General features: G+C 39.9%; 3 protein-coding genes across 3 annotated transcripts; 2 read left to right on the forward strand and 1 right to left on the reverse strand.

Annotated features, from left to right (window-relative positions):
• Positions 1 to 67: 67 nt before the first annotated feature.
• Positions 68 to 2,697, reverse strand: zgc:153372 (uncharacterized protein LOC767695 homolog). Its single transcript, XM_055147918.1, has 10 exons — positions 2,440 to 2,697; positions 2,012 to 2,142; positions 1,794 to 1,944; positions 1,430 to 1,566; positions 1,285 to 1,354; positions 1,126 to 1,207; positions 915 to 1,046; positions 693 to 835; positions 459 to 581; positions 68 to 307 (listed from the first exon to the last, which is right to left on the reverse strand). Exons 1-10 carry the CDS (start codon positions 2,473 to 2,475, stop codon positions 230 to 232), a joined length of 1,083 nt encoding a protein of 360 aa, XP_055003893.1. The 5' UTR covers positions 2,476 to 2,697; the 3' UTR covers positions 68 to 229.
• Positions 2,698 to 3,062: 365 nt separating this feature from the next.
• On the forward strand, positions 3,063 to 20,857 carry prpf8 (pre-mRNA processing factor 8). The gene is given in 41 exon segments (XM_055166694.1): positions 3,063 to 3,246; positions 3,638 to 3,752; positions 3,833 to 4,001; positions 4,078 to 4,242; positions 4,359 to 4,577; positions 4,647 to 4,859; positions 4,956 to 5,081; positions 5,150 to 5,255; positions 5,354 to 5,544; positions 5,823 to 5,942; positions 6,019 to 6,208; positions 6,283 to 6,402; positions 6,575 to 6,709; positions 6,793 to 6,922; positions 6,997 to 7,193; positions 7,271 to 7,477; positions 7,600 to 7,763; positions 7,842 to 7,968; positions 8,086 to 8,175; positions 8,177 to 8,279; positions 8,362 to 8,549; positions 8,616 to 8,854; positions 8,928 to 9,074; positions 9,150 to 9,360; positions 10,881 to 10,984; positions 15,585 to 15,755; positions 16,014 to 16,191; positions 16,258 to 16,404; positions 16,489 to 16,649; positions 16,722 to 16,913; positions 17,080 to 17,317; positions 17,399 to 17,527; positions 17,632 to 17,745; positions 17,830 to 18,003; positions 18,597 to 18,790; positions 18,894 to 19,133; positions 19,212 to 19,353; positions 19,440 to 19,580; positions 19,658 to 19,797; positions 20,001 to 20,203; positions 20,334 to 20,857. Coding segments are annotated over 40 exon segments (6,486 nt in total). The 5' UTR covers positions 3,063 to 3,246; positions 3,638 to 3,646; the 3' UTR covers positions 20,489 to 20,857.
• A 235-nt stretch (positions 20,858 to 21,092) lies between these two features.
• rilp (Rab interacting lysosomal protein) lies at positions 21,093 to 26,985 on the forward strand. The gene is given in 9 exon segments (XM_020918038.2): positions 21,093 to 21,444; positions 21,446 to 21,673; positions 22,467 to 22,593; positions 22,862 to 22,983; positions 23,450 to 23,632; positions 23,726 to 23,889; positions 23,954 to 24,079; positions 24,432 to 24,530; positions 25,693 to 26,985. Coding segments are annotated over 9 exon segments (1,290 nt in total). The 5' UTR covers positions 21,093 to 21,330; the 3' UTR covers positions 25,820 to 26,985.
• Positions 26,986 to 27,029: the final 44 nt, after the last annotated feature.

Consider the following 27,029-nt stretch of genomic DNA (forward strand, 5'->3'; position numbering starts at 1 on the left):
TTGTTAGAATTAGATTTTTTTAGCTTAGACAATCCATCTTTGAACAGAAATGAGGGCTTAGACATGATTAACATAACTCAAGAAGAACTGAAGAAGCACCAAAACGTCTGCACTCTAAAACTTGTGTCTAGAATAAATTTTTTCATCTGCTATGGTATGGATCGTTCTTTGACAACTGAGGGATTACAGATATCTTACTGTTTTTTTGTTGGCAGCAATGTGTTTTTCTTTATTTGCATGTTTTAGAGCATTGCTTCACAGAAGATCCCAGCTTGTCAGCCAACAGGAAAGGATTAAGATGACAGTTCTACAAAAAGAAACAAGACCTTTTTATACAAATGTATCTGTGAAGTAATTTAGCAATAATACTAAATGAAAAAATATTTTCTTTCCAACAGGGATACATATTATGGTAACTTGAATACATTCTATAGGACATAAAATTTATTTCTCTGTACCTGCTGTGATGGCCTTGAACAGGTGTTTGGTAAATCCCGAATCTCAATTTTGAAATCAGGGGAAAAGCGAGAGCTCTGGAGAATTAATGCCATCTCTCCATTTACTTTGTTTGGAGCATCTTTCTGTACAACAATTGAGAAATCAATAATTTGTTACAAGATCACACAGTACATTGTAATTACCACCATGTCAGGCCAGTGATGTTATTCACTTTGATCTGTTACGGTGAATACCTTAAAGCAATGCAACGAATCAAAGTTCAGCTGGTCCTGGAACTCCTCTATAGTTCCTTTGTATGTAACTTCCGCTTCAGCACAGACTGGATTTTTCGGCAGCTTGAAAAGCCTGTAGGTTCCTGATGCAAACTGAATGTCACCTGCCAATTAGGGACATTGTCAAAGGGTTATTATGCCTCTATTGGAAATAATGCAAAATAGTTAGAATAAAAATTTTACCTATTTTTACTCTGAGCTCGTCATTGTATACAATAATATGGCTGGCAGACACCAAGTAGGGTGAACTGAACCCCACACTAAGAGCCAGTGTAATTAAGTCTTGCCAACAGAGAGCCCCTGCCATCCCCTCACCTTAAAAAGAGAGGCACTTTATAGTACCGTATTTGATGTGTCATGGTTATAAAAATTTAATTTGAGCAATACATTGTACCCCATAGAACTGGATCTTGTTTCATATGATCTGGAACAGGTTTGCTGGCGTACATGTCACTGAAGTACAGCTCACCTCCTTCCTGTGAGCAATAATAATAACTACAATAATTCAGGACAAGGACATATCAAATTGAACTATGAATGAATCTGAACAAACCTTCAACACACTGTATGCTTCCTTCAGTGCAGAGAATTTATCAGGACATAGGCATATTGCACAGTTTGACCTGCAAAAATGAGAAAAGCATAGCCTACAACATCCCAGTTCACTAAAGACTACAATGAGCAGATTTTGATCTTACAGAACAACATCAAAAGAATCATTCTGTAAGCCTGCTTCTCTCAGCTTCTCCATGCAGCCCTGAAGAAACGTAACATTAGGCTTACTATAGCCAAACTTCTCCTGGTGGTATTGGATATACTGCTGTGATACAATGATCTGAAAAACACAAAAAGAAAAACACAAAAAGAAATGAAGGAATGTTGTGTATATATATATATATGTGTGTGTATATATATATATGAAAGTGAAAACAACTATGATCTAGCGGAGATCACAATTATATAAAATGTCCCACGAACGATTATTGCCTACCCTTTTCATCATGACAAAACATATTATTGTTTATTATCCTATTTCTACTCTGTGTTGTATTCTGTACCTACCATCTCCTCTGTAATGTCAATTCCAGTGACATGTCCATTAGGGCCAACCAGTTTACTGAATGCAAAACAATCTCTGCCAGAACCGCTGCCAAGGTCCAAGACTCTGCATTCCTCAAGCTTTGCGGGGAACGGAAGTCCACAGCCAAAAAATCTGCAAGTGTTCACATCGTTTTAATTCACTACAACAACAATTTCAAATAAAAATCCTTCTAACATACTTTTTGATCACCTCTGGATGAACAAGACTCAGAGCATCTCTGACACTTGTTGGCATGGAAGAGGGCTTACTGCAAGAGGCAGCACTGGTTTGCAAGTCACAAGATGATCCTAGTTGACTGCCATAGTATTTCTGCGTTACAAAAAATTGATAATCAACCATCACATCGATTTATCTCTTTATGTTGTGCTAGACAGTGTATTTCATGTTAGGTTACTTCTATTCATTCATTTTGCAATAGGCTAGTTTATACATATAGTTAACAGAAATGGAAGATATGATAAGATAAGAGTTGGAAAAGAAAGGACTCAGTATAAAGTGGACACATAAATTCCAGAAATGCATTGGTCAATTCGCCATAAATAGAATTCTTATAGACAAGTATTCTTCAGTTTTCCCGGTAATAAAGCAGTCCCTTACAAAACGTACCTTGACATTTTCGTGAACGTCTTCGACAGTTGCCATTCTTTTCGCCAACTCTTTATAAAATTTGATCTTTGCAAATAGTTTTGAACCGTGTCCAAAGTCCAGGTGCCCTAAAATCAGTGGACGGTGCAGTGGACTGCACACGCGTTTCCGGTCTATTCGATTCAATTTCAAAGTAAATTTAGCTTATTATAAGTGATGATTATTTAAATAATTGTGAAAAAGCCAGTTTTGGTGTCACACAGACAGACTATATAATCATTTGGTCCTACGTCCTTGAAGTTCCCCATTCAGCAAATGCAAATTTAGAAAGGACCATCGTCTTCATCAGCCTGTACACGAAAGATAACTTAATCGAGTAATTTTGTTTGAGTTATTGCATTTAATGATGATATTAGAGGTTACAAGTGTAAACCATAGCTTGATGGTGCAAACTCGCAGCAGCAGGGCTTGATGAAGTTTCGTGTAGCCGCCGCTAGGGGGTGTATACAGTGCATTGGCCCTACACCGGAAATACAAGATCATCCGGGCACTTCCGAAACGCGCTTCTCCCGATTTTACGCAGAGCCTTTGCGCATACTGCGTACGCCCCGTACTCTCACCCCGGGGTTTGCGGTGCTTTGTGTTGGTGAATTGCGCTGAGGTTCTGGCGCATGCACCGTGTGGCCGCCATCGTCGGTCCTGCGTGCAGAACTTTTCAGAGAAACAAACAGTGGTCAAACGTGAACAAGTCATCACTTCTTAGAAAGCGGAATGTAGTGGTCGCTGCTCCAAAATAGTCTTTAGTGCGAATTAGCCTGGATATTGGAGGTTGGTATTTTTGTGCTTTTGGTTTTGGACTGCATGAGTCGCTCACCGCTAGCTAGTACTAGCATATGGCTAACAATGCCGCTTACACAATATTTATAGCACATTTCTCAGTCTAAACTCTCATTTAACAGTATTTGGATATGTATACATATACTGTTTTTGTCCGAAAATATTCTTGAACATGTAACTATTCATTGAAATGTGATTGTGGATAGTTAGCCAGTGAAGCTACATTGAAGCTCTCAGTTTTAGCACGAACATGCAGTTTATAAATTTTCTTGTGTCTATAATGTAGTATGCTTCAGTTTCTGCTTGATTTTTAATAGAAACTAAATTATTTAGGTGCTTTGATTAAACATAATGAATGTGCTTTCTTTTTGTTGTTTTTCAGTGAGGCGTCATGGCTTCGTTTCCATTTAGGGGTTTACCTGCGGGAATGCCTCCCGGTGTCCCTCCTCCTGCACCGGTACCTGAGTACATGACCGAAGAAAAACTACAAGAAAAGGGTACGTTACAACCGTGTTAAAAGTTGAATCTTGAAAACATTGTTAACATGTAATTACAATGAACAATCTGATTTTCACAGCACGAAAATGGCAGCAGCTGCAGGCAAAACGTTATGCAGAAAAGAGAAAGTTTGGTTTTGTTGACGCTCAGAAGGAAGACATGCCCCCTGAACATGTGCGCAAGATCATCAGAGACCATGGAGACATGACCAACCGAAAGTTTCGCCATGATAAAAGAGTTTATCTTGGGTAAATAAAAAATATGTTCACATAGTGGTATTATTATATATGCTGTCGAACAAACTGTAACAAAGTTTGTCAACAGGGCACTGAAATACATGCCCCATGCAGTGTTGAAGTTATTGGAAAACATGCCAATGCCATGGGAGCAGATTAGAGACGTGCCAGTTCTCTATCACATCACTGGCGCCATCTCTTTTGTCAATGAAATTCCTTGGGTCATTGAACCTGTCTACATTGCTCAGTGGGGGTAAGCTGCTGCTGCTCTTTTTTGCCTTCTTTCTTTGGTTTAGACAGTTAAGAGTGGTCTTTTCATACCACACATTTCTGTACCTTGCCTTTGTTCTTAATTTTTTTTTTCTCCAGCACAATGTGGATTATGATGCGCCGTGAAAAACGAGACAGGCGACATTTCAAAAGAATGCGCTTTCCTCCTTTTGATGATGAAGAACCCCCACTGGATTATGCTGACAATATTTTAGACGTTGAGCCTCTAGAGGCTATTCAGATGGAGTTGGATCCAGAAGAAGATGCTTCAGTTGTGGAGTGGTTCTATGAGCACCAGCCTCTCAAAGATACTACAAAGTGAGTACTTGCATTAATGCTTTGATTATGGTGTCGATATGTGGAAATCAATCTCACTGTATATTGCAGGTTTGTGAATGGAACAACATACCGTCGCTGGCAGTTCACACTTCCCATGATGTCCACTTTGTACCGTTTGGCTAACCAGCTTCTTACAGACCTTGTGGACCTCAATTACTTCTATCTCTTTGACCTGAAGGCCTTCTTTACTTCAAAAGCCTTAAACATGGCTATCCCTGGAGGACCAAAGTTTGAGCCCTTGGTTCGAGACATAAATCTTCAGTAAGGCCTTTGATTATTAGATTTTAATAGGTAATAGTTTAATATCTGTGTGAGATTGTGTAACATATGATCTGTTCTGTTGCCTAATCTATTCAGAGATGAGGACTGGAATGAATTTAATGACATCAACAAGATCATCATTCGTCAGCCAATCAGGACTGAATACAAAATTGCCTTTCCCTATCTGTACAACAATCTGCCGCACCATGTTCACCTCACTTGGTAAGTATAATTCCACAACCACATAAGCTTTTTAAAGCATATTTATCAATGGGGATTTATTTTTGCAGGTATCACACACCCAATGTGGTATTTATCAAGACTGAGGATCCTGATCTTCCTGCTTTCTACTTTGATCCACTGATCAATCCGATTTCGCACAGGCATTCTATCAAAGTAAGTTTGGTGAAAATGGTGTTTACGGAGGTACTTGGCTATTGAATTTAGCATGATTAAAACAAAGCTTACAAATCCTGTTGTAATTTTATGTCTAGATTCAAGAACCACTGCCTGATGATGATGAGGAGTTTGAGCTTCCAGAGTTTGTAGAACCTTTCCTCAAAGAAACTCCTCTGTATACAGACAATACAGCCAATGGCATTGCATTGCTTTGGGCACCAAGACCATTCAATCTAAGGTCTGGCCGCACCAGACGTGCCATTGACATCCCCTTGATCAAAAACTGGTAAGAATTAATGAAAGGGAGATATGTTTAACATGCTGAGAGTACGTGGATGGCTCTAGTGAAGTGTGTGTACTGTACATAACTACTTGCTAGCAACTTGCTTATAACATTCATGTTTTTGGAAGAACTGAGTGATTAATACATCAAATTGAGTATAGAGTCAAGGTTAGGAAAAAGTGTTTAATCAAAGATGATGTGTTTACAATAGCATCCATACAAAGGCCAGTTTATGTCTAAAATGGTTTAAATGTTTGTGCATGCTTGTAATTCTCTTCTAGGTATCGAGAGCATTGCCCAGCTGGACAACCTGTGAAAGTACGTGTGTCCTACCAGAAACTTCTGAAGTACTATGTGCTCAATGCTTTGAAACACAGACCTCCCAAAGCCCAGAAAAAGAGGTAAACGTCTAATCTTCACAAAAATAACACAAAAGTATATTCCAAAGTTAATGACAAAAAAAATCTTTCATCAAAGGTACCTGTTTCGGTCATTTAAGGCCACAAAGTTCTTTCAGTCGACCAAGCTAGATTGGGTGGAGGTTGGGCTTCAGGTGTGCCGACAGGGCTATAACATGCTCAACCTTCTTATCCATCGTAAAAACTTGAACTACCTCCATCTTGACTACAACTTCAACCTGAAACCTGTGAAGACACTCACCACAAAGGTATAAACTTCGCTTAGTCTTCTTGTTTGAATGTTGCAGTGTCTCTAACTGACCACATGGTTTTAAACCCTTAGGAGCGTAAAAAGTCAAGATTTGGCAATGCCTTCCATCTTTGCCGAGAAGTTTTGCGTCTGAGCAAATTGGTGGTTGACAGTCATGTGCAGTATCGCCTTGGCAATGTTGATGCTTTCCAGGTATTCTTTTTTGCAACCAATACAAATTAATACATTTCACAAATTATTGTTCATTTGTTTTTGGCACTTTTTCTAAACACGTGACTGTTTCCTACTTTATCACAAATTGATCACACAATGGTTGGGTGCTATTTATTTTTTGTGACTTACCTAAACACAATGTTTGTTTTAGTTGGCTGATGGGCTACAGTACATCTTTGCTCACGTGGGTCAGCTGACTGGTATGTACCGTTACAAGTACAAGCTGATGAGACAAATCCGGATGTGTAAGGACCTAAAGCATCTGATCTACTACCGGTTCAACACTGTATGTAACACTCTCTCTTTCAGCAAATTATGTACTTTCGTAATATTAGTACAAGTACTTCAAAATATTTGTTTACAATTTAGGGACCAGTAGGAAAGGGTCCAGGTTGTGGATTCTGGGCTCCTGGCTGGAGAGTGTGGCTCTTCTTCATGCGTGGAATAACTCCGTTATTGGAAAGGTGGCTTGGAAATCTACTAGCCAGACAGTTTGAAGGTTAGCATTTATCATCTGGTTTGTGCTGGTTGTTCTGAATATAGACTGGTCAGTAATGGTCTTTGTCCATATAGGTCGTCACTCCAAGGGTGTTGCCAAGACTGTTACTAAGCAGCGTGTGGAGTCTCATTTTGACCTGGAGCTGCGTGCGGCTGTGATGCACGACATCCTGGACATGATGCCAGAGGGTATCAAACAGAACAAGGCCAGAACCATACTTCAGCATCTGAGCGAGTCTTGGAGATGCTGGAAAGCCAACATCCCCTGGAAGGTTTGTGCATGTCCAAAAGTTTGTATTAGATTCTTTGACAAAAATTGACAAACTGTGGAACCACTTGTCATCTCCAGGTCCCAGGTCTACCTACTCCAATTGAAAACATGATCTTGAGATATGTGAAAGCCAAAGCTGACTGGTGGACCAACACAGCCCACTACAACCGTGAGCGAATTCGCAGAGGAGCTACTGTCGACAAAACTGTGTGCAAGAAAAATCTGGGTCGACTGACCCGCCTGTACCTCAAAGCAGAGCAGGAAAGACAGCACAACTATCTGAAGGTCTGTGTTGAAAACGTGTTGCAAGATTTGACAAAATACAATTTTCTTTAAGGTGTAGAAATCTGAATGGGTGGCTATACACTAACTTATTGTCAATTCCTATTTGTTTAATCCACTTGCAGGATGGCCCCTACATCACAGCAGAAGAAGCTGTGGCCATCTACACCACCACTGTCCACTGGCTTGAAAGTAGGCGTTTTTCACCCATCCCCTTCCCTCCACTGTCATACAAACATGACACAAAACTGCTTATTCTGGCACTGGAAAGACTCAAGGAAGCTTACAGGTGCAGACAGTTTAAGTGCTTCATATATGGTGCTGTATTTTAATCAACTACTGAAACTGTAAAACTGTTGTTTTTCAGTGTGAAGTCTCGTCTGAACCAGAGTCAGAGAGAGGAACTTGGGTTAATTGAGCAGGCGTATGACAACCCACATGAAGCACTGTCTAGGATCAAACGTCACCTGCTTACTCAGAGAGCCTTCAAAGAGGTAATGGCTAATGGACCTAATGCAAAGATTTAAGCTTATCAGAATTCAAGAGCAATGCAAATCAAAGCACCCAAACAAGCATTTACTAATTGAATGGTTATTTTTCATCATTTGTAGGTGGGCATTGAGTTCATGGATCTGTACAGTCATCTGGTGCCTGTCTATGATGTGGAGCCCCTAGAAAAGATCACAGATGCCTATCTGGATCCAATATTTGTGGTATGAGGCAGATAAGAGACGACTGTTTCCGCCATGGATCAAACCTGCAGACACTGAGCCACCACCCTTGCTGGTATACAAGTGGTGTCAAGGTTGGTCCAGCACGCACACTATTTAAAACAGTTCAAAGGAAAATGGTGGGTTTATTACATCTTTTCTTTTTTTTTTTTCCAGGCATCAACAACTTGCAGGATGTATGGGAGACTGCTGAGGGAGAATGCAATGTAATGCTGGAGTCTCGCTATGAAAAAATGTATGAGAAGATTGATCTGACGTTGCTCAACAGACTGTTGCGTCTCATTGTTGACCATAACATTGCTGATTACATGACTGCAAAGAACAACGTGGTTATCAACTACAAGGTAGAGTAACTTTACTCTTGACAAAAGGAAAAACTTTACTTCTGTACTAATGCATCTTCTTATTAGGACATGAACCATACCAATTCATATGGTATTATCAGAGGACTGCAGTTTGCCTCATTCATTGTCCAATATTATGGATTAGTAATGGATCTGCTTGTCCTGGGCTTGCATCGTGCCAGTGAGATGGCTGGACCTCCTCAAATGCCAAATGACTTTTTAAGTTTCCAAAACATACCCACTGAAAGCGCCCACCCAATCAGACTCTACTGTCGTTACATTGACCGCATCCACATCTTCTTCAGGTTTATCTTTTTTCTTTGTTAATGTGCATTGTCATTTGGCAGAAACATTTTCATTCCTCTTTGTTTACACTAGGTTTACAGCTGATGAGGCCAGAGATCTTATTCAGAGATACCTAACGGAGCACCCAGACCCAAATAATGAGAACATTGTTGGTTACAACAACAAAAAATGTTGGCCACGAGATGCTCGGATGCGACTCATGAAGCACGATGTCAACCTGTGAGTGACTGATCATTTTTAAATGAATACTCTTATTTTGGACAAAAAGCATAACTATTTTATATTTTATTTTAGTGGACGAGCAGTCTTCTGGGATATCAAGAATCGTCTCCCCAGGTCAGTGACTACTGTTCAGTGGGAGAACAGCTTTGTGTCAGTCTACAGCAAGGACAACCCTAATCTGCTCTTCAACATGTGTGGCTTTGAGTGTCGCATCCTACCCAAGTGTCGGACCAGCTACGAGGAATTTACTCACAAGGACGGTGTCTGGAACCTGCAGAATGAGGTCAGAGAAAGCCTATTGTCATTATATTTAACATTCTAATTGAAAGTGTCACCCAAGGTTCGATGACTTTCCTTACGTTGGAACTCACATGTCTACAAAATTTGAAAAGGTAACTAAAACAGTATATTTTAGTTTTACATCAGTTCAATTGCTGTTTGTAGGGAAACGCTGAAAGAAAAGTGCAAAAAGTTCTAAATGGAATACCTCTCCTTTTGTCTCAATACTGAAAGTTCCATCCAAAATCCAGAGCCAATTTACACACAAGTAAGGCATTTTTTGGCAGTTTAAAGGTGCACTGTGTAACTTTTCTGGAGGGATTCCATTCTTTCTGTGAGTTAGGCAAGACTTTTTTGTTGAATCTGAAATATTATGATGTTGATGTTTTAGTGAAATGATCCTAACCTGTCATATGCATGTTTAATAATCCAAAAAAAAAAAAACCTAAAAGGTAGCAGAACTTGGGTCTTAAGGGTAAACGGAAAACAAAAATACAATTCTTAGCAGCAAGGCCTTGTGTGAGCACGAGTCAGCAAACACAGCAAATCAAACTGCTGAGGCTAGGAGGATGAAAAGCTCTGAAAATTGAAAGTGAATCCATTTTGATGAGGTCCTAATTTTCTTTGACTTCAGTTGTTGAAAGACAGGCCCGTGGTCTTTGTGAGGTGCTCCTTTTTCTTGGTCTCTCAGTATACTGTGGTCCTCTCATATCTATCGCAATGGACAATGGAGCCATTTAAGATGTCGTGCAGTGCCTGAGTCACCGGACAAAATAATAAGTACAGACATGATGATATTAATTAGCCTTTCACCACCAATCACCTTTACAGAGCTGGTCCACAGAGAGCCGCTTTAGCCTGTCACCGTGATTAAAACATTTCATTTGTCTCCCTTAAAGGAACATTAAATAACTTTCCTGGTGGAGGGTCCATCAAATAGAGGTCTGCCCGCACACACATTGTGCAGTCCCACTCCTGCCCACAAAGAACTGTAATGTTCCGCTGCCAAATCCCCCAAATTGAGCATGTTCGCTTTCATAAGCTCTATCAAACACGAAGAGGAATTGTTTAAAATGTGCGCAAGATTAGACCACATACACAAGTTTAGGCTTCTTAAAATGTTTTTATTAATGCCAAATAAACTATACAGCACAAATGATGTATGATAAGCAAACATTAATCATTTGTATATTTTACTTGACACTCATATTTAGTTTCCCGCACCGCACTGTTTTGCATCAGTGCAGAAGAAATGGCATATCCATAGAAACAAGCAGGTGACGGACCTCTACCAAAAAATGACATAGTGTACCTTTAAAAGCACTCGGGCAGCTGTCCAAACACCTTTTCGTCTAGGGAAAGAATAGTGGGATTTTTATGATGCATACATAAGCATCTGCAGCTTGCCCTTTATGGATACGGGTTAGCGCACACTTCGCACTTCTTTACGCTTTGTGGTTGAAAATAAGACCTCATTGACTCTCTTACAAATGACTGGAAAAATAATGCGCTTGTATTTTGTAGTGCGGTTTTGGGCAGGGTGAAGGTCAGCAGCTGCCAGGGGTAGACGAACAATTATGGGCAACAAAAGTCCAGCTCCACACTGAGTTTTTCCAGCAGATAGGCAGGTCTAAAGTTGTTCCATTATCATTGTTAGTCAAAGCCACAATCCAAGGTCACCAACTACTACTTTCACATTCGCGCTTTTTAAAACTGAGTCCATTCACTCACATGGCAAAGGACAATGATTATCAGCGTGTTAAAAAGATGTCCTTCTTTTACAAAATCCTGTTTCAGATTTAGGCCCGTCTTGATCATACAATTCAAAGAGAATATAATGCTTAAAATGTGCATTCTTTACTGGTGGAGAGTCAGTCAGATGCTTTTTTCAGTAGACATGTTATTGCGGTACTTTTAGTGTTCCACAGCATGACATTACATTTATCTCAAGTAAGCTCAAACGGCCAGATTACAGGTCAGATCTGTGGAGAGGCAAGCCCACTCCACGCATGATTTTCAAGTAAATAAACACACATGTAACTGAGTAAATATAAGATAGATAGTTTAACGGCATACAACATTTGAGACAAAGCAGCAACATCTCCAAGGAGACAAGCAGGCGACTTACCATCCACCAGAAAAGTTACAAAATGCACCTTTAAGTAAATATAGATGCTAATATTGAAACCAAACCATAAAGCAGAATTACCCGCAAAAAAGTATTCTAAATTTACAATATTGTTAAAAATATGAGCCGCAATAAATAAATGAATGCAACACTTAAAGGTGCACTATGTTCCTATGTCATTGCTCCACAATATGACATTAAACAGCTTTACCTTACCACAAACAAAGCAATGTGGTCTACTCCATTCAGCATAGTGAAGACTGCAGTGAACGCTACATTGGAGAAACTAAACAGCTACTTCACAACAGGATGTACCAACACAGACGAGAGAGCAGCAGTGGACCTCAGTCTGCTGTGCATCTCCACTTAAAAGCCACAGGCCACTCATTTGAGGACAGCGAGGTACAGATTTTAGCCAGAGAGAAAAATTGGTTTGAGAGGGGAGTGAAAGAATCAAAAGAAACAGAAAACACACACCAAGATTCCTGAAGAGCACAAATGCAAGATTCCTGAAGTCAGCAAGTGCAAAATGCAAAACAGAGCAGGGGTGGTGAAAAAACCGAACATCCAGCCATAGCACTGTTTCACAAAACTCCGCCACACTCGTAATCCCAAGGACAAATCCCACAAGAACAAAAATGCAATGCCATCTACGATCCAATGCAAATCATGCAATAAATCATTAGGGGAAACATTCCAATCCGAAAAAAGGAACACCAAATAAAAGGAAACGTTCACCAGAACACAAAAAGACAAAGCAGAACAGGAAAACCTAAAATCCGCCATATCAGACCACTTAAGGAACAACCACATTTGGGACGGGGCTTCATTGGATCAAAACAACAAGTTCAAACGCTGATCAGAAATCAGATAACCGTGATGACGGAGCGTTCCTCCTTTCACACACCTGGGACACCCTCCTCCAGAGAACACCGGGCGACGGGAGGCGTGGTCAGTCTGAGCGACCTGCCAGGTCCATCAGGTGACCACGCCTACAGGAAGTAACAACAGCTGATATATGACACGTCACCACCAACACCGGTGACAGTTCTGAAGATGGCTTGCAGCTAGCAGCCGAAACATGTCAACAAGGTAAATACACTTTACTGCATTGTCTTTAAAAAGAACCTAAGAAGTTAAAGTATATAAGAAGACATAATGAACATCATTGGCCACACACCAAGATTCCTGAAGAGGTGCAAATGCAAGGAGCAGTCAGACCAGGGTGAAAAAATGCATAGCACACTCGGTTGGCCGATGTCCAAATACCTTTTCATTAACAAAATACAGTTTCGTCAAAAAAAGCCTTCATCAGATATTTTTCTTGTCTTGGACCACAGCTGAGTGAGTTCAGAGGGCTGAACTCACTGGGTGACCTCACTTTGGGACCTCCCATTCATTGAAGGGGTATATGGGCACCTGGGCTGGCAACCATTTTGTGTGCTGTGATCCAAGACAAGAAAAATATCTGATGAAGGCTTTTTTTGCCGAAACCTTATTTTGTTGATAAAAAGGTATTTGGACATCGGCCAACCGAGTGTGCTATGCATTTTTTCACACAGGGGAGTGAAAGAAGCCATTTTTGTTAATAAAGAGAATCCTTCTCTAAACAGAAATGGAGACTCAGACACCATCTATCTCCTATTTACAACTCCATCCTCAAACCTAATTCAAAACAAACAAGAGAACAACAGGTGTAGCCAGGTCGGGTCCAGAGGTGTGGAAGCTCCATTATGGCCATGAATTGTTCTGCTAATTAGACCCCACACCCTGTACAGGTCAATAGGTCAAACTAACTAACAGAAACTGTTAAACAAGTAGGTGTGTTAGTTTTAGGTAGTTAGCTCCTTCCTGCAGATATAAGGAAGTGTCCACCAGCGTCTGACCAGAACTGAAGAAGCAGCTTGGATGAGCTGCAAAACGTCTTCAACCAAACTAACTTTTGTCCAGTCCGACAAACTGAATTTTTCTCCTCACAGCTTTACCTTACATTTATTAAATTGCAAGTGGTTTTATTGCTCCACGACACTTAGAAAAACAAGTATTATGATTGCGAGCGGGGTTGCCTCTCCACAGATCTGACTTGTAGTTACACAGTGCATCTTTAAGTAAATAGTTTGTGTCTAAAATGAGTTACAGAGTTTTCATAAGTCAACCTTCTACGGCTCAAATCTTATTGTAGTACAAATAAAATAACCAAAATGTTCCCACTAGTACAAAGAAGAAGTACCCACGGTAAATACTGACCTCCAAAAAATGATTATCCCATCTCTTATGTATTGTAGTCAAGATAGTATTTATCCTGACAGGCCTACTTATACTTTTACCGTGTGGGTCTGATCTAAACCACAAGCACCATTTAATGAAGTCATTACAGCATCGCTTCGCCTCACTGGTCCATTGTCAGGAGACACGCTATAGACAAAGAGACCGGCCATCTGCTTGTTTGCTGTAGCCATTATTAATATCCCACAGCTCTCCTCTTCTCCCTTTCATTGTTGTGATTCAGATCACGAAAAGCTAACATGTTTTGAACTCAAAACAATAGAAAACAATGGCACTTCTTCACCTTTTACACCGCCTTAATGCAGCGGTGTAGGTGGACTGTGCAACTTTTCTGGCGGGGGGGTCCATCACCTGCTTGTCTCCATGAAGATATCATTGCTTTTGGAATGTTCCACAGTGACAATAAACACATCTATCTAGCATTTATTCATTACAGGTGTTTCAAAAATACAACAATTCTCTCTGTGAATAGCGATGTTGTTTAATCTCTACTTTGGAACATTTGACAAAGCAAAACCATCTCCATGAGGACAAGCAAGTGGCAGCGTCTCCACTAGAAAAGTTCCACAGCGCAACTTTACGTTTCAAAGACAGTATTCAAAATGTCACTCCGCAATTCGATGTCTGTTTATTATATTTGAGCGTTCACACCTTTTTTCGCTTATGACTCATTTCTTTTGAGATTGAGTTCGAAATGACAACGGCAGCGGCTCGCAGATGGAATGGGAAAGGCGGATTGAGAGGGAAAATAAGCATCTGTTGTGGCTGTCTGTCAAAACTTATTAGTTTCTGCTTAGTCCTAATTTGAGAAGAGAAGCATGAATGAAAACATGTTAACAGTAAGTGACAGGGCAAGCGTGTCCTCGTGGATAGCCATCAGAGAGGCCCATCTCACTTCGCTGTGATATTATGGACTTCCACTGTTTCTGAAAGACAACTGATTACATTGTATTCTCCAGAGAAATATTCCCAAGGTACAAAGATAAAATGTGCAAATGTTGAATCTGATCATTTTTATCACTAAACTAGACCTGTAGAACTCACCATATTACAACACAAACCTGCATTTTAACAATACCAATTTTAACTGCCCCCTCTGTATATGTGAAACCCAGCAGTAGAGGTTAATATGAGGCTCTATATTGGTTCAGACCACAAACTGGAGTTCACATTCACACTCGAGTTCTTTAGGTCTTTATTTCAACAGATTTAATCCACGTTTAGGTTTTTCTCTGGAAAATGTGTGCACATCTAAGCTTGGAAAACAATTTATCTGATGTTAATTGACCAGTGTGTGCTCATTGTGATTGTCTAAGCATTGTTCTTGCATGTTAGAATCACTATTTAAATGTTACGTTGCATCTGATTGAATCCCAACTCTTCGCTGATTCTCGTTAGTGTTAGTCACAATTCTAAATATTCAAACTATTTCGATACCAAAGAATAGACTCGATACTCAATACTGATTCTGATACCACAATTATAATAAAACTACTATTTAGACAACATAATGTCATTTTCTTTGTGTAATCCCACAGTCGCCCATGGGTGTAAAATCATCTTTGTGCTCTTATACTTGTTCTGATACAGCTCAAGATCATTCTAAATCTATTCAGGAAAGATTAATTTGTGTCATGTGAATGTGGCTTTTTTAGTACTTGGTCAAATGAGCATTTAGTTTTAGGATCATTTAATATGTGATTTTCAAAACATTTGCCAGTGTTAGTCCTCACTTGGTCCTGATTTAGCTTTAAAATATTCTGAAAAGCAATGTGTGGAAATAAATATCTGACTAATTTCTCTCCTGCTTTCAGAGTTCCCTGGGAGTCCATTCAGAACATGGCCAGTCTGCACACGCTCAACCTGGACCATAACCTGATCGACCACATCGCGGAGGGGGTCTTCGGGGAGCTGTATAAGCTAGCAAGACTCGATATGACCTCCAACAGGCTGCGCACCCTCCCGCCTGATCCCCTCTTTGCCAGGTACTGCTTAAGATTGGCCTTTCTTCCAAATGTTCCTCTAAGAAGTGGCTTATAGTGTGGTTTTGAGGTAGACTGCAGAGTCAGGGAAGAGCCGCTGGCACCGTAACAAGTACTGTACTGCTGTGAAGGCATTTCATTATTTATGGAAATGTGCAACACAGAGACTTAGCCCACTGTCTGCTGCTTTTGTCTCATCTGCANTCTCTTTTGGTAATTCAGCACAGAGCCTAAAGTTGTCTTGTTATTTGCATGTATAAGAGAGTTTTTTTTTTTTTACATTTCTGTGTATCTTCTTTATCCTTTCAGGGAGAAGGCCAGTGGTTTTGAGGAGTCAATGAAATGGAAGAAGCTAACTAATGCTCAGAGGTCTGGTCTCAATCAAATCCCCAATCGTCGTTTCACACTTTGGTGGTCTCCCACCATTAACAGAGCCAATGTAAGTACTGCTGTTTATTACTTAACTTGATTAGAAATGACACATAAAACATTTTTCTCTTTTTAGGTGTATGTCGGTTTTCAAGTGCAGCTTGACCTGACAGGAATCTTCATGCATGGCAAGATCCCAACACTGAAGATCTCCCTCATTCAGATTTTCAGAGCTCACTTGTGGCAGAAAATCCATGAAAGCATTGTTATGGATCTTTGTCAGGTAATATGACTGTAAAACTACACTAATGGGACTATATGTATTTGCACTTTTCTAATGTAAGTCATTCATGTTTCTGGTTAACAGGTGTTTGACCAAGAGCTTGATGCTCTTGAGATTGAGACTGTGCAAAAGGAGACCATCCATCCCAGAAAGTCATACAAAATGAATTCATCTTGCGCAGACATCCTCCTCTTTGCATCTTACAAGTGGAATGTCTCAAGACCATCCTTGCTGGCAGACTCAAAGTATGATTTGTTGATGATTTCTTTTTAAAAAAATTTTTAACAAACTATATAACACATGTTATTCTTTTGTAGAGACGTCATGGACAGCACCACTACACAAAAGTACTGGATTGACATTCAGTTGCGTTGGGGTGACTATGACTCTCATGACATTGAGCGCTATGCCAGGGCCAAATTTCTGGACTACACAACAGATAACATGAGTATCTACCCGTCCCCCACTGGTGTGCTCATAGCCATTGACCTCGCTTACAATCTTCACAGGTAAGGATTATAAATGTTTCTCTCTATTTAACTAACATCACAGTCCATTATAAAGTAAACATCATGTGCAGTTGTTTTGTGAATTTACCGATTTATTTTTTTTTTTCATGTATAAAGCTCCACACTATTTACACAACATGTATCTGCATTCTTTCTCCTATTGCAGTGCCTATGGAAACTGGTTCCCTGGAAGCAAGCCTCTGATCCAGCAAGCCATGGCCAAAATCATGAAGGCCAACCCTGCTCTCTATGTGTTGAGAGAGCGAATCCGCAAAGGTCTGCAGCTGTACTCTTCTGAGCCCACTGAGCCTTACCTGTCATCCCAGAACTATGGTGAACTTTTCTCCAACCAGATCATCTGGTTTGTAGATGACACAAATGTGTATCGTGTCACCATCCACAAGGTGCTTTACAAAAACACATCGAACAGTTTGTTTTCTGAAGTGAGTTTGTTTTAATTGCACCTGTATTCTTTCTTCTCACAGACCTTCGAAGGTAACTTGACCACGAAGCCCATCAATGGAGCCATTTTCATTTTCAACCCCAGAACTGGCCAACTCTTCCTTAAGATCATTCACACCTCTGTGTGGGCTGGTCAGAAACGTTTAGGCCAGGTATTGCCACGTTTCTGTTTTATTTTATTTTTTCAATTGGACAGTTTTTTGTGTCCATTCATGATCATTAAATGTACTAAAGCTTCAAAATTACACATTTTTAGCTTGCCAAGTGGAAGACCGCTGAAGAAGTAGCTGCCCTGATTCGTTCTCTTCCTGTTGAGGAGCAACCCAAACAGATCATTGTCACACGGAAAGGAATGCTTGACCCTCTTGAGGTGGGACCCTATATTACACAAAATTTATACAAAAATGCTTTCTCTTGATTACAGTGTTCTTAATCTTAACCTGTTTCTTTGCAGGTGCACTTGTTGGACTTCCCCAACATTGTAATCAAAGGTTCTGAGCTGCAACTTCCCTTTCAAGCTTGTCTGAAGGTAGAGAAGTTTGGAGACCTGATCCTTAAGGCCACAGAACCCCAGATGGTGCTGTTTAACCTCTACGATGACTGGCTGAAGACCATCTCATCATATACAGTAAGACTAAGTAAAACAGTCTTATTTTGTGTAGAGGAATTTATTTATATTTGGAGGATTTGAATTGCTTCATGTCATAATACTGGAGACAACAAAAAAATTGTACATTGAGATATGAGTGGTACATTGTGATTAGGAATGCACCAATACAATTCCTGGTATTGAATATTGGAGAAAAAAATTGCTGGATTGGATATCAGCTTCCAAATATTGGTTCATCTAATATCCTAGTTGGGCATTTCATTTGATGTAATAAGACGATTTCCTGGTTATAGTTGGCCCAGACCTTATTACACAAAGTTGTTTAGCACTTACTTGTGGAATAATTAGTAGATAGATAACACATTTTGATCAGTTCTGTCTTTGTTTGTTTTAAGGAAATCAATGTAGCTGTCAGTTTTTATTAGTTTAATATCAGTTTGACTTGATACTTAATGGCATACTACCAGTATCAGAATCGAAAAAGATGGATTAGTGCATCCCTAATTGGTCGGTTAGAGCTCAGTACTACCTCCTCTGAGTTGGTGCTCATGGACTGGTATAGCTTGTGCAGATGATATATCTTGAAGTCTAATGGTATTGTGTAATACTAGGCATTCTCCAGACTGATCCTGATCCTCAGAGCACTTCATGTCAACAATGACCGTGCTAAGGTCATTCTCAAACCGGACAAAACCACAATCACAGAGCCCCATCACATCTGGCCTACTCTGTCTGATGAGGAGTGGATTAAAGTGGAGGTTCAACTCAAGGATCTTATTTTAGCAGACTATGGCAAAAAGAACAAGTAAGATTTTAGGACTTTTTTTAATATATATATAAAATGTGTTTATAAAGCAAAATTTTGTGAGTAATTTGTGAGGCTTTTTGTATTCCTTTCCTTTTTCCAGTGTGAATGTGGCATCACTTACACAGTCGGAGATCCGGGACATTATTCTGGGCATGGAGATTTCAGCTCCCTCACAACAGCGGCAGCAAATTGCTGAGATTGAGAAACAGACAAAGGAACAGTCACAGCTGACAGCTACACAAACCCGCACAGTTAACAAGCATGGTGACGAGATCATCACATCAACCACCTCCAACTATGAAACCCAAACTTTCTCATCCAAGACTGAGTGGAGAGTCAGGTATGTCCATACTGTAAGGTACATTTGTGCTGCATTGAACATGTACAAATGTATTTTTCTTTTCTCTTAAACTTTCAGGGCTATATCTGCTGCAAACCTCCACCTGCGCACAAACCACATCTATGTCTCCTCTGATGACATCAAAGAGACAGGCTACACCTACATCCTGCCCAAAAATGTCCTCAAAAAGTTCATCTGCATTTCAGATCTTCGAGCACAAGTACATTTGCATTTACACCTTTCTGTAATTCTAAATCAACTCTTTAGACATGTGTATTATGACTCATTGGGCTTTATGACATGCAGATTGCAGGATACTTGTATGGCACAAGTCCACCAGACAACCCTCAAGTTAAAGAGATCCGCTGTATTGTGATGGTGCCACAGTGGGGAACACATCAGACCGTTCATCTGCCCAACCAGCTGCCTGGCCATGAATACTTAAAGGTAAACTACTATATCACTTTTGTAATGTATGAAATGCTATTTCAATGTATAAAACTGACAACATGTTTCTACCCTAGGAAATGGAGCCCTTAGGTTGGATCCACACACAGCCAAACGAGTCTCCTCAGCTGTCCCCGCAGGATGTCACCACTCACGCGAAGATCATGGCAGACAACCCCTCGTGGGATGGAGAGAAGACCATCATCATCACCTGCAGGTGTGTTTGCACTTACTGGTTATGTTCAGGCTTCAGTCAAATTTTTAAAAGAATTCATCACTTTTTAAAATCCTTTGTTTGTGTTTTGCACATAAACAGAAAAAGAACAGAAAAAAAAAAATGTTTTCAGGTGTTTGAACTCTTTAAATGCCCATTTCATCATTGAGGATTCAAGAATAAAAGGATGATTTTGTTTTTAACAGCTTTACTCCAGGCTCTTGCACCCTGACGGCTTATAAGCTGACACCAAGTGGCTATGAATGGGGTCGTCAGAACACTGACAAGGGTAACAACCCTAAGGGCTACCTACCGTCGCACTATGAGAGAGTGCAGATGCTGCTGTCTGATCGCTTCCTGGGCTTTTTCATGGTTCCCGGCCAGGTGTCCTGGAACTATAACTTCATGGGTATGTGTAAAGGCTGTTTAGAAAAACTAAATTAAAACACAACATTTTATTGTTCTCTTTTAATCCTTTGTTTCAGCAGACTTTTTAAAACCGTAAACAAAGCATTAACCTTCTAAAATTTACTCTGTAGGTGTACGCCATGACCCCAACATGAAATATGATCTGCAACTGGCCAACCCCAAAGAGTTTTACCATGAAGTCCACAGACCCTCGCACTTCTTAAACTTCGCCTCACTGCAGGAGGGCGAGATCTACAATGCAGACCGTGAAGACATGTATGCTTAAAAGTTGGCAGTCAGCATGAGATTCACCAATGTATATAACTTTCTTAATCATGAGTCAGCAGTTAAATAACAGTTTAACTGTGATTTTTGTTTTTAAAAGTGAAGGGTTGAAAGACCTTTTAGAAATGTTTATGATTAAATGTTCATTCCTGTTTTTGTAAAAGTATTGCATAAATATGCAGAATTTGTGGAGTTTGGCATGTTTGACAAGGTATATTCTGTGTAGCTTTCTGTACGCAAGTAATGGTTCAGTTCATATTTTCAAAATGTGCAAGGCTGCTCCATTCAGAAGATTAAAATGTTCAGTTATTTTGGTGTACTAGTCATCTGGCATTGTAACCTGGATTTAAATAAAGATCTACTTTGTCTATTTCTGTTTAATGCCGTGTTTATTATAGCCATGATCTCAGTTTTGTTACTGCGCTGCTGGGTTTTACTCTTTGTCTATCAATAATTCAATAATGAGCTGAGAGGAAATGTACTGCGCTTTGATGCTCGCATCGATCCTCTGAGTCCGGACCATGAGTTCTGTTTTACTTTTATGGTCGAGACCAGCCCTGAATTATTATTTCTGACGCTGTTGCCCGTGTGTGTCCCCTGGGGGAGTAATACGGAGCCTTGTGCACCTTTTTAGTATGGTGTAGTGTCGACTTGACCCTCGGTAATGACGTTGTATTGACGGAAGCGGACTATCCAACCACACTAAACTTGCAGGTTGAGGCGTGTTTTACTACAAGCTAACTCCAAGGGAACAGCTCTTGGACTTCCCTGGTAGACATTCACATTACTATCTGTTTCGATTGGCCTATAAAGAGTATGTGAGCCGTGCGTGGGCTATGAAACATGGAGGTATCCGAACCGCGCGATGTTTCTCAAGATAAACCCACGGAAAACTGCTTTGACAAGACGATTTCGACTCTTACGGTGAACGATGTTTATGAAATCGCCAAAGTCATTAGGTTCTGAAGTGGAAAAACTTATCGACGGCTACGGCAAAGACAGTGTTGTGGGTCTTGTACCCAAAATAGTGAAAGTGCTTGAACTTCTGGAGAGGTACGCTTCGTGGAACCAAGCCCACAAGCTGCAAGAAGAAGAGCTGCTCAAGACATTTGAGACCATCCAGCTCCAACAGCACAAAAAGCGTGCGCCCAAAGACAACGAAGAGGTCATAAAACACCAAAGAGGGGTAAGGACGATCACGTTGACTTTACGCACGTATAATGGTGGCGTTACGTGCTTTTAACAGAGCTGCATCTACACAAGATGGTAAATGGTAAATGGTCAACATTTTTCTACAGCGCTTTTCCACCTTCAAGGCACTCAAAGCGATTTACAACAAGGAACCACTCACCCATTCGCACACACATTCATACACCAGTGTACGCAGACACTGTGTCATATCAAATAATATGACAGGCGCTTTGCTAAGGCGGCCGTGCCCTCAAATTACCATAGGACGTCGAAAAAAACACCCAAATATGGAGACGTAAAGCATTAAGTGATCATTGTATGTGGTGGCATTTCAGTCGACATCCCCTCCTCTCCTTTCCGCCACAGGTGTAGAGCTTTTCCATCCTAGCTGCACCATACATTCTGACAGTCTATGAGCTGCACACACATGAACAGATCTAGCTCTATTTGCTACGTTGTATTTGCATTCTTAATCCTGGAAAGGAGTGCACAGGATTTGTTGTATATATCCATAGCAATTGTATTCAGAAACAGAATATAATTTGATTTATAGGCTATAGCTACAATGTTTAGTGTGTACTGTTTTTTATTTTTCAAGCCTCAGTTAGTTTTATCCATCACATCTGCAATGGTTCAACAACAAACTGTCACACCCATGTGGACACACTGTTCTAGCCAAATCTCCACACTCTTCAGAGACTAGAGCACTCAAGGCGTAGTCAATCCAAGCTTTCTAAGTAAATCACATTAAATGCTGTTTTCATACAATTGTGCGTGTGTTTCTGAAGCAAGAAGAGCAAGAACAACAACAGCAATGGAAAAAGAAGTGCGAAGAGTTGCAGATCCAGGTACAGCAGCTGCAGGAGGATAGGGAGGAGCTACACAATCGACTCAAAGGCAGTTATGCAAAGGAAGGTATGCTCCTGTCAAAACGACTCTTTGTCCTACTAATGGCACAATCTTAACACACTGTAGTTTTTTCAGTGTTTTTATTTTTTATATACAGAGCATTCAACGGTAAATAAGCTTAATGGGCTACATAAAGGCTTAATAGCGATAGATTACCAGTTTTATTTAAACCAAACTCTGCTACAGTTGTGTTGAATTGTGAATCATTGAGTCTTCATACAAAAAATACTACACAAATTTTCACTGTACTTGACTTTTTGTGTGTATCCTACAGACCGTGTTCAGCGGCAGGAGCGAGAGGTGATGCTTAAATTGAAAGGTGTTGTGGATAAACAGCGAGATGAACTCAGGGCCAAAGTTCAGGAGATCTCATCCGTCTCCAAAGAAGTAGAAGCAGTAAGCTGAAAATGAATACTTCTTGTTTATTAGGCTACAAACCACTTATTATAGTGGTCACTACCACCAAACAAAGATAGCTAGATATTTGGCATTAAAGATTACTGCCACTGTTTATGTGTGTGTTTGTATCTTAATGAATGCATGTGACTGTATTTATACTCGCACCATGGGTCAAAGCACCAGCTTATACTGAAAGGCATGTTTTTCTTAGTTAAACAAGACTCCCTGTTTGCCCAAGCGGATACCTCACATATTTCCATTACTGAAATAAAGAGTGCTGGCATTTTGTGGAATGTCAGTGCACAATTTTAATCTAGCTTTCAGCTGCCATTCACTATATGCAAACACTTGTTCCTCTTTCACTTCAACTTCTCTGTTGCTTATATGTAAATAGCACAACTGTAGATGTCATTAATACAAATATTTGAAACTTTGTGTTAGAATGCTGTGTGTTTGTGTGTAGCTTCAGGAGCAGCTGGAGCGATTTATGAAAATGAATGCAGAGTTGCGACACAAGCAGAATGTGATGCAGGTCCAGCTCAAGAGCACAGTGGAGAGGAAAGCCGACATGGAGGCCGACCTTAAGGAGAAGAATAAAGAAATTGAAAGCCTTCTTGCGCAACTGCACAGAACCAACAGCAGCCTTGTACATAATGTTATCTTATTATTATTCAATCTCAAAAGTCATATTTGATGTATATTTTGCACTTAAAAATTTTACTTCTGTTGTTTATTTTAGTCAAGTTCAAGACAGCAAGCTTGTGATTCAAATAAAAATGAGGACCCCAAGGGCCCTGACCAGCCATGTTTCACTAAAAAGGAAGTGCGTGACATCATTGTAGAGAGGAATGAGCTCAAGACAAACCTCTTTCTGTTGCAGGAGGAGCTCAGTTACTACCAGAGGTACAGAAACTTTGATTTGAGTTGATTTAGGATAAAAGCTAATTGTACTTTTTTTTTTCTAAAGGGAGATTCTGAATGAAGAGAGATGCCCCGGCTTTCTTTTAGAAGCAGTTCGCTCTGCAATAAAGAAAAAAAGAAAGCTCATCAAGGCCAAGATGCTTGGGATACCAGTGAATGAATGTAGCAACAGGTCACTCATCCTTCACTCAACTGGCACACTCACATGGTTCACAAGTTTGTCAGTTTACACTCATTGGTCAGATGATATCCTGTGGCACAATGTTAGAGCACATTTATAGCAGTATTTTAACCTCTTAAATACTATCCCTCATCATTATCAACACTGGTTTACTTGACATAATACCCTGTTTAAATCAAAGTCACGTTTTAGTCACAGGTCAAAAGTATTAATGACATAACAGAATTACAAAATAGATACACAAATAAACATATATATAAACATACCCACTGCAAGATATGTACATATTTTTATATCACAATACATCACAACTTTTATATGTTCTCTATTTGTTCTTTCTCAGTGATGACGAGGACAAGAGTCCACAGTTAGGGCATTCAGAAGTTGACGGTGCAGTGGATGATGATTCAGATAAACCAGCCGAGTCACGTATTAAAAACTTGTAAGTAATATTCTCCTTTACTTGTCCAGTCCAGTTGCCTATGATCCAGAATATACACTTCTTCAATACAACAAAGATGTGAGTCTAGTCACCGGTGAATCTCTCCAGTATGGGCGTAATTAACATGTTGATTAGCCAACTGGGGACAGGCGTGGTCCGTTGTATAGGAAAAAATAAAGGAAAAAATATCACAAAAGGCTGAAAAATATTGTGGATTTCTGCAGAATCTATGAGCTAAGCACTAAACTCTGTTAATCTCAGGTGAGATATATTTGATTTTATTTTAAATGATGGGTGACTAGGGTTAGGGTGAGTTGTGTCACTGAAAAAAGCAAATTTGATAGCATGATCGCATTTGGCCAGGCTTGACACACAACAGAAGGCATGGGGACCAGACCTGTACAAAAAATATTACAACCAATCCAGAGATTTTTATTCAAAACCAGCATCTCAGACACAGCACTGGTTATGACAGTGGCAGCCACAAGGCAAGATTGTTAAGAAATTAGATTAAACTAAAGTGCATGAGGAGAAAAACAACATGTGACAGAATTCCAGACAGTTTCTGAATAGTTGTAAAGTGGTAAATGAAAACATATAGTCAACAACATTTTTTTGTTTGTTTGAACAATTATTTGTATTCTGGCTCCTTCTATTGTTCATTAACAATGTATAATGTTTAAATCATTGTTAATTTTATGAATTTTTTAATAATTTGGCCAATCCAGAATCCATACCAATCCAGACATTTTAACATACATTTTTTATAGAGGCATATGCTTAAGAGAGAAGACACAGGCAGGTCTAACAAGTGATGTTGAGTAAAAACAGGGATGCTGGGCCTTGGTGTGCCCAATAAGAGGTTTCTTTTTTTCCAATAATGAAATGGTACAACAAAATAAAAGTCAGAATTACTGAACATTTCACAGTGCTGTGAAGCTTTACAAATTAGAACAGTTTGAAACAAAAGGTCTATGTTTTTTGTGTTATCTTGACTGGATAAAATAGTGGTGGACATAGCAGCCGTGCAGATGAGTGCAACTTCATGGCTCGAGTGATGCTGCCTCTGCCCTCAAGGCCCTTCACACAGAGCTATTTTTAGCTGTAATCCCTCTCTCAATCTAAAGCTCTGACTGGTCTTTCTCTGTTTGTTGTACTGCAGCTTTGGCTTCCTGACAAGATCGGGCAGCACTCAGAGCCCCACCCACATGAGCAGCTCCGCCTCCACCTGGGAAATCATTGGGGACGCAGAAGCTGATGGAGACACAGAACAACAGCAGACTTCCTGATCCAGCTAATGACTCAAGAGATGTGAGATCCTGACAGAAAAAAAAATAACAGTGTTAGAACTTGAAAAAATACTAGCTTTATAGAAAAGGACAACTTGTCAAACCATTTATTTAATTTTGACCATTCTTAATTGACTCAGTGTTAAATACTGTAAAACTGTATTTTAATTTTAAAAGGGACATATGTAGTTTTATCCAGTGCATTCATGTAAATAGTGTTAACCTTAATCAATTAGCTCAACATACTGCTAAGATACCAAAGAACAAGCAGAGAAGTATGTGACATTTTAATGGTTTCAGTGATCACAATCTTTCTTCCACTAGAGGGCATTGCTGCAGTTCTATACTGAGACAAATGCTAAGTCTAATACCAGTGGGTTTTTGGAAATTATATTATATTTGTTGTTTTTTCCAAATATGATAACAGTATTGTCTATATTTGTATTAACACATTTTATAATTTTTGAGATGGTAAATCTGAACAGGTTGATGATTATTACCTCTGGTGCCAAAAGCATGTAAATGTATTCCATACAACATGTGCTTCCATTTGAAAATGAGTTGCACATTTTTAATGACAGTCATTTTCATGGCAGTCAGTGCTGTGATCTTTTTTCTCACTATAAATGTTGATGTTGATAACATATTTCCACAATATTTTTTTTAAATAATTGGTAGTATTGAAAAGATTAAGAATCCCTGCATAGCTCTATGTTGCACAAAATAAATATAATTTAATCAAAACATGAATATACTCTTTCTCTTTACTCTTTAATTGGCTCTTTGGTGGCTGGTGGCTGAGTGGCTAGCACTCATGCCTCACAGCAAGAAGGTTCTGGGTTCGATCCCTGGGTCGCCTGGGCCTTTTCTGTGTGGAGTTTGCATGTTCTCCCTGTGTCTGGATGGGTTTCCTCCAGGTGCTCCGGTTTCCCCCATCAACCCAAAACATGCTACATAGGTCTCCATGAAACAGTTGATAGTCATGGTCAGTTAAACACAATCAATTCAATCATTGTGTCCTTAGGCAAGACACTTCACCCACATTGCCTAGTATGAAAGTGGTGTGTGTGTAAGTGATGGTGGTGGTCGGAGGGACGGATGGCGCCGAGTGGCATGGCAGCCGCGCCTCTGTCAGTGTGCCCCAGGGCAGCTGTGGCTACAATAGTAGCTTACCATCACCGGGGTATAGAGTGAATGAATAATGCTGTAT

The sequence above is a fragment of the Boleophthalmus pectinirostris genome, unplaced genomic scaffold (assembly GCF_026225935.1).
Source record: "Boleophthalmus pectinirostris isolate CB_2022bp ecotype Guang Dong unplaced genomic scaffold, ASM2622593v1 HiC_scaffold_9, whole genome shotgun sequence".
NCBI classification, from domain to species: Eukaryota; Metazoa; Chordata; class Actinopteri; order Gobiiformes; family Gobiidae; genus Boleophthalmus; species Boleophthalmus pectinirostris.